Raw genomic sequence first — 12361 nt, forward strand, 5'->3', positions numbered from 1 at the left:
GTAGGTGTTGCATTAGAGTCTCGAGCTGGTCGTAGTGTGCTCTATCTTATCTCGCTAATAGAGCTTGTGTATTAGCGATTCTCCAAGAATTAGCAGCTTGTGAAGCTACTCATTTCCCTGATGCTTCTAAAATTTTAGATTCTTTATCAGGAGGGGGAGCGTCTTCTGTTGTCTGCGAATTGGCTCATTTACAAGAATTTGCAACGACTAAAGAATCTAAAGGCAATTGTTGTTTTATATAAGTAGAGTCTGCTGGTGCTGCCTTATATTTTTTCTCTATTCTTGGATTGAGCACTCGTGCCCTAGCAGGATCTTTAAAGATATCTGGCGCTTGCTTGAGGACCCCTTTAAGCATTGGAAGAGTTCTGACATTTTTCTCAGGAGTGGGGAAGGTGTTGATCAAAAAATCTTCCTCTGTAGGGTCAGTGTGCATATCTACCTTGTGATATTTAGCTGCCCTGTCCATAAGCTGATTAAACATGATTGTGTCGTCTGTAGGTGACGGTTTTGGTGGGTATGGGGAAGTATCTGGGATGGGCTGTTGCTCGTCAGGATAATTTTGGTCATCCCATGTGTTATCTTGTGGATCCGGATCCCCAGTGTCATCATAATTGTATTGAGGATCTTCCCCCATGTCCTCTCCCTCATTATAATCAGAGTGTGTGGGAGAGTAAGGAACGAAAGGCATATCAGGCAGAAAAGGAGGAGGGGTGAAAGGCCTTGAGGGAGATGTGCTAAAGTCTTTTCTTTGGAGGAACTGGAGAAGGAGTGTCTTGTGGTAAAGGCCTCTTCTTTCGGTGGTAAACTATCACGTGTCCTGTATCTGGATCAATATATAATTTAGCTTGCTCCTCAGACACTGGATCTGGGTGGAATAGTTCTTCCTCAACAGTCCGTGGCTTTGGCGTCGAGGGTTTAGATTTATGAACCTTTTTTGGAGTCTGTGGCTCTGTGCTTTTTGGTGTCAGAGCTCCTTTGGGCTCGACAGCTGTTTTAGGTTCGATAACCTTTCTTGGTTCGACGCGTTCTTTGGCTTTAGAGTCTTTCTTTGGTTCGGTAGCCTTTTTAGGCTCGGCGACTTGTTTTGGATCGACCGGGGCTTTTGGTTCGGTACGTTTTTTGTCCGAAGCCTGGTGTTTCTTTGGGTCGATTGTCTTTTTTGTGTGTTCGGCAGCCTCTTTTGGTTCGTCTGTATCAGTTGGATCGACGACCTTTTTCGGTTGAACGATTTTCTTCGGTTCCGATGTCTTGGGTTCTGATGGCTTTTTGGGCTCGACGATTGTATTTGGTGCTAAGCCTTTTGGTGGCGAGTGTTTTAGCGGCGCGACGCTCTTCGGTGCCGAGGGTTTCAGTGCCGATGGTTTTTCGGCGTCAACAGCTTTCTTAGGCTGTACACCCTTTGGATCGACTATCTTCGGTCGGACCACCTCTTTTGGTTGTGCGCCCTTCAGGTCTACCAGTTTTTTTGGTTCGAGGACCTTTGGCTGGAGAACTCTTTTCCACTTGATGACTCTTCGGGCCTGGGCTACCTGAAGGCGTTTGTTTGTGCTTCGGAGCCAGGCCGAGAGGTGGGGTCTCCGAAGGAATGTCTCGATATTGGCTAAGGCCTTTTGGCGATGCTTCAACCGGAGCCTTCTTTGTTGGGCTGAGTGGAGTGGGGGGCTGGGTACTCACAGTTTTTTGCCCCGGTGTGATCTGGTCATCGGAGTCCGATTGGTCCTCAACAGTGACGATCGGAGTCGGCAGCTTCGGGAAGCTCTTGGTCGTCCTCGAAGATATTCTCCGGTTCCGGTGCAGACTTCTGCATCTCTTGCCTGGCAGCGCGTCGATTCCGGATAGTTTTCTTGGATCGAAATTGGGCACACGATGGGCAATCCTCTTCTTTGTGTTCAGGTGACAAACACTTGTTGCATACTGTGTGTTTGTCAGTATGTGGGAACTTTGAGTGGCATTGTGAGCACCTTTTAAATGGACTCCTTTCCATCTACGGAAGTCGCACGTGGCGTCGATAAGGCCCAACGGCCTGCGCTGACGACCGGATCAAGATTAAAATCTGGATGGAGTCGAGGGGCACCGAGCGAAAACAATACCGTCGAGTTCGAAGGCCTTTTGGCCTTAGAGAGTAGTTAGTTTCGATTCCGAGCTGGTGTGTAGGAAAATAACATCCGAACCCAATGGCGGAAAAAAAAAATCTGAGGATGGAGTGGATGCCCATGCGCACTGTAGCTCAAGGGAGGAGTCACCTATCTCGGGATACTTCGAAGACTCTTCCAAGACAACAAAGTGCAATCATCCGGACCCAACACTAGGAGGCGATCTATGCAAAGATATGAATTCAGCAGTCCACATGCCTCGAACAGACATTTATTCAAGACACAGACCCTGCACAGTTTGAAGCTTGCCATTTTAGGAAGTGACATTTAAGTACTCTGGATAGTTTCTGGAGTAAAGCTCTGGTAAAAAAAACCAGGGAGAACCTCCAGATCCATGTCTGAAGGTGCGGAAAGAAAGGAACTGACGTCAGCACGCATTGGGCGGAGCTCTTATACAGCTCCGTACGTCACTTCCAAAGCAAAACTGCATCAGTATGGAGCTGAACAATGCTACCTAGCGCCGCACTAAGGTACTGATGAAAAGTTTTCGCATCCAGTTTGACAACTGAGCCACTATTAACAAGATGAGGAATCTGCGGCTGGAGGTATTTATCAGAAAGAACAAATCAAATGAGACATTTTTACGCATGCCATTTTATGCCTTGAGCTCTTTGGTAACTAAGTGAAGCTTTGCTCATCCCCCGCTTAGAGACAATCATCCTTAACTGCCCAACTAGGTCCCAAGTCCTCGCGTCCCCTCTCCCAATCAGCTCCCTCACCAAAAGAAACATCCAGTCTGCTCCACACCTGCTGTGCCACCGTGCTCTGGATCAAGGCACGCGAAGGACCCCTCTCCAAGAAGGGAGCATAGTGAAGGCACTAGGCTACTGATAGCAGGGGGCTCAGGGCACCCAGGGAGCTCAGGTGCTCTTAGGCCGTAGCTTAGAGCAGAGGTGACCAAAGAGGCGCTATCTCAGCTCCTCAGGCCCAGAACCAGGGAGGCGCTCGTTCAGGTCAAGCACCGGCGACTGTCAACAGTGGGCAGCCACAGCGCATCTACAGAAAGATCGTTCTGACCATTCTTTCTCCTCCCCCCCGGCTCATCCCCTCCAGCTGCCTGTACTCACCAGTGCAGACGCAGGGCGTGCAGAAAGGCAGAGAGTCCCTCCATCACCAGCAGGATAGCTATGGTGAGTATGGCGAAGAAGCCGAAGACGGGCACCAGGACCACCCCCCAGTAATAATGCAGGTTGCTGAAACCGATGTGCATCACCATCGTCCACAGCACCTCGGAGAGCTCTGGGGAGGGACAATTGAAGGAGACATCAGAGGAGGGACACAATAGAGATGAGACATAACAAGAGGGGTTTGTCATCAGACGAGGGATAAGAGGTGAGCCATCACAAGAGAGGTTTGTGATCAGAGCAGGGATAAGAGAGGTGAGACATCACAAGAGGGGTTTGTGGTCAGAGCAGGGATAAGAGGTGAGACATCACAAGAGAGGTTTGTGATCAGAGCAGGGATAAGAGAGGTGAGACATCACAAGAGGGGTTTGTGATCAGAGCAGGGATAAGAGAGGTGAGACATCACAAGAGAGGTTTGTGATCAGAGCAGGGATAAGAGGTGAGACATCACAAGAGGGGTTTGTGATCAGAGCAGGGATAAGAGGTGAGACATCACAAGAGGGGTTTGTCATCAGAGGAAGGATAAGAGAGGCGAGACCTCACAAGAGGGGTTTGTCATCAGAGGAGGGACAAGAGAGGTGAGACCTCACAAGAGAGGTTTGTCATCAGAGCGGGGATAAAAGAGATGAGACATCACAAGAGAGGTTTGTCATCAGAGCAGGGATAAGAGAGATGAGACCTCACAAGAGGGGTTTGTGATCAGAGCAGGGATAAGAGGTGAGACATCAGAAGAGAGGTTTCTGATGAGAGCAGGGATAGGAGAGGTGAGACATTAAAAGAGGGGTTTGTGATCAGAGCAGGGATAAGAGAGATGAGACATCACAAGAGAGGTTAGTCATCCGAGGAGGGATAAGAGAGATGAGACATCACAAGAGAGGTTTGTGATCAGAGCAGCGATAAGAGAGGTGAGACATCACAAGAGAGGTTTGTGATCAGAGAGGGAATAGAGAGGTGAGACCTCCCAACAGGGGTTCTTCATCAGAGCAGGGATAAGAGAGGTGAGACATCACAAGAGAGGTTTGTCATCAGAGCAGGGATAAGAGAGATGAGACATCACAAGAGAGGTTTGTGATCAGAGCAGGGATAAGAGAGATGAGACATCACAAGAGAGGTTTGTGATCAGAGAGGGAATAGAGAGGTGAGACCTCACAACAGGGGTTCTTCATCAGAGCAGGGATAAGAGAGGTGAGACATCACAAGAGAGGTTTGTCATCAGAGCAGGGATAAGAGAGGTGAGACATCACAAGAGAGGTTTGTGATCAGAGCAGGGATAAGAGAGATGAGACATCACAAGAGAGGTTTGTGATCAGAGAGGGAATAGAGGGGTGAGACCTCACAACAGGGGTTCTTCATCAGAGCAGGGATAAGAGAGGTGAGACATCACAAGAGAGGTTTGTCATCAGAGCAGGGATAAGAGAGGTGAGACATCACAAGAGAGGTTTGTGATCAGAGCAACGATAATAGAGGTGAGACATCACAAGAGGGGTTTGTCATCCGAGGAGGTATAAGAGAGGTGAGACGTCACAAGAGGGGTTTGTGATCAGAGCAGGGATGAGAGAGAGGTGAGACATCACAAGAGGGGTTTGTGATCAGAGGAAGGATAAGAGAGGTGAGACATCACAAGAGAGGTTTGTCATCAGAGGAGGGACAAGAGAGGTGAGACATCACAAGAGAGTTTTGTGATCAGAGCAGGGATAAGAGAGGTGAGACATCACAAGAGCGGTTTGTCATCAGAGCAGGGATAAGAGAGAGTTGAGACATCACAAGAGGGGTTTGTGATCAGAGCAGGGATAAGAGAGTGGTGAGACATCACAAGAGGGGTTTGTGATCAGAGCAGGGATAAGAGAGGTGAGACATCACAAGAGGGGTTTGTGATCAGAGCAGGGATAAGAGAGGTGAGACATCACAAGAGGGGTTTGTGATCAGAGCAGGGATAAGAGAGGTGAGACATCACAAGAGAGGTTTGTGATCAGAGCAGGGATAAGAGGTGAGACATCACAAGAGGGGTTTGTGATCAGAGCAGGGATAAGAGGTGAGACATCACAAGAGGGGTTTGTCATCAGAGGAAGGATAAGAGAGGCGAGACCTCACAAGAGGGGTTTGTCATCAGAGGAGGGACAAGAGAGGTGAGACCTCACAAGAGAGGTTTGTCATCAGAGCGGGGATAAAAGAGATGAGACATCACAAGAGAGGTTTGTCATCAGAGCAGGGATAAGAGAGAGGTGAGACATCACAAGAGGGGTTTGTCATCCGAGGAGGGATAAGGGAGAGGTGAGACATCACAAGAGGGGTTTGTCATCCGAGGAGGGATAAGGGAGAGGTGAGACATCACAAGAGGGGTTTGTCATCCGAGGAGGGATAAGGGAGAGGTGAGACATCACAAGAGGGGTTTGTCATCCGAGGAGGGATAAGGGAGAGGTGAGACATCACAAGAGGGGTTTGTCATCCGAGGAGGGATAAGGGAGAGGTGAGACATCACAAGAGGGGTTTGTCATCAGAGGAGGGATAAGAATGAGATGCAAATACGGAACTATTAATTGAAAGATGTGAAAAAGAACTAAACCTACCCCACAATTTGCAGAAGGTGAGCGATCTAACTAATCACTATTCTACCACAGTAACAAAAATAGTCGACGACATCATGCCACTAAAACTGAAAAGAGTTACCGAAAAGGCTAAAAACCCTTGGTTTAATGGGACGCTGAACGAGGACAGGCGAAAATTGAGATTGGCAGAAAGAAAATGGAGACAACACCCATCATCCCCGGAACTGAAATCCCTCAGAAAAATTAGAAATGAATACAACAAAAAGATCCTTAACTCTAAGAAGGAATTCATTAGATCCGAATTAGACAACGCCAAAAACAGACTACGGAAATTATTTGAGATTCTAAAACAGCAATCAAATAAGCTGGCCAAAACTGCCCAAGAAATCACCAAAACGCAACTAAGCTGCGAGGAATTCTCAAACTTCTTCACCGACAAAGCTAACAATATGGAAAGAGAATTCAAGAAAGCAGCAGACAACCTGGAAAACGATACACCATCATTAGACATTAACACAACAAAAAGGGCGGAAAATTTGATAAAGAACCAGGCACAATAGGACACTTTCAAAATTCTGGATCAGAAAAGCATTGCCAAAACGCTATCGGATATCAAACCCAATAATCACTACAATGACCACTACCTTCTAAATCCCTGAAAGAGATCGGCCATACAGTGATTCCGATATGGACAGAAATTGTAAACGCCTCCCTATCCCAAGGGAGCCTTCCAGAATGTCTAAAAACAGGACAAGTAGTACCGATTATCAAAAAACCTACGGCGAACCCAGCAGATCCAAATAACTACCGCCCAGTAACCAACATTCCTGTTCCTGCCAAGCTAATAGAGAAATGTGTGCAAGATCAATTAAGTCAACACATCGACAATTTCTCATTATTGGATGATTGTCAATCGGGATTTAGAGCGGGACATAGCACGGAGATGGCGATCTTACACATAGTCAATGATGCACTTCAGGCATTAGATCACAACCGATCTTGTCTGCTTATCCTTCTTGATTTATCTTCGGCTTTTGACACCGTTAATCATGAAAAACTGTTGATCAGACTCCGGGAAAGGATGGGAATATCTGGCAAGGTACTAAGTTGGTTTGAATCCTTCCTACAGAATAGAACCCAAAGATTTCTGATCAACCAAGCTCTATCACCATCAAGCCCTAACACAATAGGAGTTCCACATGGATCTACATTATCTCCTTCATTGTTTAACCTGTATATCGAACCCCTGACAGTGATTCTCCGAAATTCCAAAATATCATACCACGTGTACGCGGATGATACACAGATTTACAAAAAGATCTCATCCCTGGATGACATCAATGTAATAAACGAGGCCCTTCAAATGACTCTAATGGGCTAACTAGCAATCATCTAAAACTAAACGCAAATAAAACAGAATTTCTACTTATCTCGCCACAAAAGGACCAATTAGAAGTGAAGAAATGGTCCAAGTTGATCACGGCACTTAATTGCACTCCCACCCTAGTAGATTCAGCGAAATCACTAGGGATCACACTGGATGAAAACCTCGACATGAAAGCCCACATCAAAACAATGGCAAAAAGTGCCCGTTTTCATCTGAACTACTTAAGAAAAATGAAACCATATATATCGGACGCAGATCTAAAACAAGCTGTGAAAGCACTGATCATTTCGAGGATTGAATATGGAAGCTCAACATTGGCAGGTCTACCGAAAACATCCACAGCACCATTAAAAGCGTGCCTCAATGCAGCAGCAAGACTTATCACAGGATCAAGGAAATTCGACCATATCACCCCTCACCTGAAAGCCTTAAACTGGCTACCGTACGAAGCCAGGATCCAGCTAAAGATGGTGTGCATCACCCATAAAGCTCTTCATCGCAACACTCCTAGTTATCTTGCCAAAAAAATTTAAATATCTGGAGGTTGCAGACCAGCTAAGAGTGCCAAAGATCTGGTATTGAGACCACCCATTTTCAAGAAGAAAAAAACTACGATAGAGCATTCTCAGGAGCAGCTCCGAGAACATGGAACTCACTTCCCAAGAACATCAGAGAAATTCCGAACTTAGCAAATTTTAAGAAAGAGGCCAAGATATTTCTAATGAGCAAGTTCCTTCCTTAATCATCTTATAGACGCGCTAATTTCTCAAATAAGAGATATCCAAGAGATTCCAGTTAATGGAGAACAAAGAAGACAAAGGTAAAGATACTTAAACAAGCATATAGAGGAAGAATGTATACTCCATATATCTTTGTAATCCTTATCAACAATTATGATATTATTTTTAACTATAACTGTCTTATGTTATCATGATCATGTAATTGTGAAAGCGCTCTGATACCCAAGGGTCTTGTTCGCGCTTTAGGGTTTGTCATCAGAGGAGGGATACGAGGTGAGACATCAGAAGAGGGGTTTGTGATCAGAGCAGGGCCAAGAGGGGTGAGACCTCACAAGAGGGATTTGTGATCAGAGCAGGGCCAAGAGGTGTGAGACATCACAAGAAGGGTTTGTAATCAGAGGAGGGATACGAGGTGAGACATCACAAGAGGGGTTTGTGATCAGAGCAGGGATAAGAGAGACAAGACATCACAAGAGAGGTTTGTCATCAGAGCAGGGATAAGAGAGTTGAGACATCACAGGAGGGATTTGTGATCAGAGCAGGGATAAGAGAGACAAGACATCACAAGAGAGGTTTGTCATCCGAGGAGGGATAAGAGAGAGGTGAGACATCACAAGAGGGGTTTGTCCTCAGAGGAGGGATAAGAGAGGTGAGACATCACAAGAGGGGTTTGTCATCAGAGCAGGGATAAGAGAGTTGAGACATCACAGGAGGGGTTTGTGATCAGAGCAGGGATAAGAGAGGTGAGACATCACAAGAGGGGTTTGTCATCAGAGGAGGGATAAGAGAGGTGAGACATCACAAGAGGGGTTTGTCATCAGAGCAGGGATAAGAGAGTTGAGACATCACAGGAGGGGTTTGTGATCAGAGCAGGGATAAGAGAGACGAGACATCACAAGAGAGGTTTGTGATCAGAGCAGGGATAAGAGAGACAAGACATCACAAGAGAGGTTTGTCATCCGAGGAGGGATAAGAGAGAGGCGAGACATCACAAGAGGGGTTTGTCCTCAGAGGAGGGATAAGAGAGGTGAGACATCACAAGAGGGGTTTGTCATCAGAGCAGGGATAAGAGAGTTGAGACATCACAGGAGGGGTTTGTGATCAGAGCAGGGATAAGAGAGGTGAGACATCACAAGAGGGGTTTGTCATCAGAGGAGGGATAAGAGAGGTGAGACATCACAAGAGGGGTTTGTCATCAGAGCAGGGATAAGAGAGTTGAGACATCACAGGAGGGGTTTGTGATCAGAGCAGGGATAAGAGAGACGAGACATCACAAGAGAGGTTTGTGATCAGAGCAGGGATAAGAGAGACAAGACATCACAAGAGAGGTTTGTCATCCGAGGAGGGATAAGAGAGAGGTGAGACATCACAAGAGGGGTTTGTCCTCAGAGGAGGGATAAGAGAGGTGAGACATCACATGAGAGGTTTGTGATCAGAGCAGGGATGAGAGAGAGGTGAAACATCACAAGAGGGGTTTGTGATCACAGCAGGGATAAGAGAGGTGAGACATCACAAGAGAGGTTTGTCATCAGAGAAGGGATAAGAGATAAAACATCACAAGAGGGATTTGTGATCGGAGCAGCGATAAAGGTGAGACATCACAAGAGGGGTTTGTGATCAGAGGAGGGATAAGAGGTGAGACATCACAAGAGGGGTTTGTGATCAGAGGAGGGATAAGAGAGGTGCGACATCACACGAGGGGTTTGTGATCAGAGGAGGGATAAGAGAGGGGAGACATCACAAGAGGGGTTTGTGATCAGAGGAGGGATAAGAGAGGTGAGACATCACAAGAGGGGTTTGTGATCAGAGCCGGGATAAGAGAGGTGAGACATCACAAGAGGGGTTTGTGATCAGAGGAGGGATAAGAGAGAGGTGAGACATCACAAGAGAGGTTTGTGATCACAGCAGGGATAAGAGGTGAGACATCACAAGAGGGGTTTGTGATCAGAGGAGGGATAAGAGAGAGGTGAGACATCACAAGAGAGGTTTGTGATCACAGCAGGGATAAGAGGTGAGACATCACAAGAGGGGTTTGTGATCAGAGGAGGGATAAGAGAGAGGTGAGACATCACAAGAGAGGTTTGTGATCAGAGCAGGGATAAGAGGTGAGACATCACAAGAGGGGTTTGTGATCAGAGGAGGGATAAGAGGTGAGACATCACAAGAGGGGTTTGTGATCAGAGCAGGGATAAGAGAGAGGTGAGACATCACAAGAGGGGTTTGTGATCAGAGGAGGGATAAGTGGTGAGACATCACAAGAGGGGTTTGTGATCAGAGGAGGGATAAGAGAGAGGTGCGACATCACAAGAGAGGTTTGTGATCAGAGCAGGGATAAGAGAGGTGAGACATCACAAGAGAGGTTTGTGATCAGAGCAGGGATAAGAGAGATGAGACATCACAAGAGAGGTTTGTGATCAGAGGAGGGGGAAGAGAGGTGAGACATCACATGAGAGGTTTGTGATCAGAGCAGGGATGAGAGAGAGGTGAAACATCACAAGAGGGGTTTGTGATCACAGCAGGGATAAGAGAGGTGAGACATCACAAGAGAGGTTTGTCATCAGAGAAGGGATAAGAGATAAAACATATCAAGAGGGATTTGTGATCGGAGCAGCGATAAAGGTGAGACATCACAAGAGGGGTTTGTGATCAGAGGAGGGATAAGAGGTGAGACATCACAAGAGGGGTTTGTGATCAGAGGAGGGATAAGAGAGGTGCGACATCACACGAGGGGTTTGTGATCAGAGGAGGGATAAGAGAGGGGAGACATCACAAGAGGGGTTTGTGATCAGAGGAGGGATAAGAGAGGTGAGACATCACAAGAGGGGTTTGTGATCAGAGCCGGGATAAGAGAGGTGAGACATCACAAGAGGGGTTTGTGATCAGAGGAGGGATAAGAGAGAGGTGAGACATCACAAGAGAGGTTTGTGATCACAGCAGGGATAAGAGGTGAGACATCACAAGAGGGGTTTGTGATCAGAGGAGGGATAAGAGAGAGGTGAGACATCACAAGAGAGGTTTGTGATCAGAGCAGGGATAAGAGGTGAGACATCACAAGAGGGGTTTGTGATCAGAGGAGGGATAAGAGGTGAGACATCACAAGAGGGGTTTGTGATCAGAGCAGGGATAAGAGAGAGGTGAGACATCACAAGAGGGGTTTGTGATCAGAGGAGGGATAAGAGAGAGGTGAGACATCACAAGAGAGGTTTGTGATCAGAGCAGGGATAAGAGGTGAGACATCACAAGAGGGGTTTGTGATCAGAGGAGGGATAAGAGGTGAGACATCACAAGAGGGGTTTGTGATCAGAGCAGGGATAAGAGAGAGGTGAGACATCACAAGAGGGGTTTGTGATCAGAGGAGGGATAAGAGGTGAGACATCACAAGAGGGGTTTGTCATCAGAGGAGGGATAAGAGAGAGGTGAGACATCACAAGAGGGGTTTGTCATCAGAGCAGGGATAAGAGAGGTGAGACATCACAAGAGAGGTTTGTGATCAGAGCAGGGATAAGAGATGAGACATCACAAGAGAGGTTTGTCATCAGAGGAGGGATAAGAGAGGTGAGACATCACAAGAGGGGTTTGTGATCAGAGCAGGGATAAGAGAGGTGAGACATCACAAGAGGGGTTTGTCATCAGAGGAGGGATAAGAGAGAGGTGAGACATCACAAGAGAGGTTTGTCATCAGAGCAGCGATAAGAGAGATGAGACATCACAAGAGAGGTTTGTCATCCGAGGAGGGATAAGAGAGAGGTGAGACACCACAAGAGAGGTTTGTCATCAGAGCGGGGATAAAAGAGATGAGACATCACAAGAGAGGTTTGTCATCAGAGCAGGGATAAGAGAGGTGAGACCTCACAAGAGGGGTTTGTCATCAGAGCGGGGATAAGAGAGGTGAGACATCACAAGAGCGGTTTGTGATCAGAGCAGGGATAAGAGGTGAGACATCACAAGAGGGGTTTGTGATCAGAGCAGGGATAAGAGAGGTGAGACATCACAAGAGGGGTTTGTGATCAGAGGAGGGATAAGAGGTGAGACATCACAAGAGGGGTTTGTGATCAGAGGAGGGATAAGAGATGAGACATCACAAGAGAGGTTTGTCATCCGAGGAGGGATAAGAGAGGTGAGACATCACAAGAGGGGTTTGTGATCAGAGAAGGGATAAGAGAGGTGAGACATCACAAGAGGGGTTTGTGATCAGAGAAGGGATAAGAGAGGTGAGACATCACAAGAGAGGTTTGTGATCAGAGCAGGGATAAGAGGTGAGACATCACAAGAGGGGTTTGTCATCAGAGGAGGGATAAGAGAGGTGAGACATCACAAGAGGGGTTTGTCATCAGAGGAGGGATAAGAGAGAGGTGAGACATCACAAGAGAGGTTTGTCATCAGAGCAGCGATAAGAGAGATGAGACATCAC

The 12361-nt window shown here is 46.9% G+C and overlaps 1 protein-coding gene across 2 annotated transcripts in view; it reads right to left on the reverse strand.

Annotated features, from left to right (window-relative positions):
* The window catches only part of TCIRG1 (T cell immune regulator 1, ATPase H+ transporting V0 subunit a3), a 151071-nt gene that overhangs the window by 13320 nt on the left and 125390 nt on the right, over positions 1–12361 (reverse strand). For both annotated transcript variants that reach the window (XM_086953278.1, XM_086953279.1), the window contains exon 19: positions 3221–3392. In XM_086953278.1, the coding sequence (XP_086809404.1) occupies positions 3221–3392 (172 nt within the window). The remainder of the gene's footprint in view (positions 1–3220; positions 3393–12361) is intronic.

This window comes from Lissotriton vulgaris, chromosome 1_2 (genome assembly GCF_964263255.1).
Source record: "Lissotriton vulgaris chromosome 1_2, aLisVul1.2, whole genome shotgun sequence".
NCBI classification, from domain to species: domain Eukaryota; kingdom Metazoa; phylum Chordata; class Amphibia; order Caudata; family Salamandridae; genus Lissotriton; species Lissotriton vulgaris.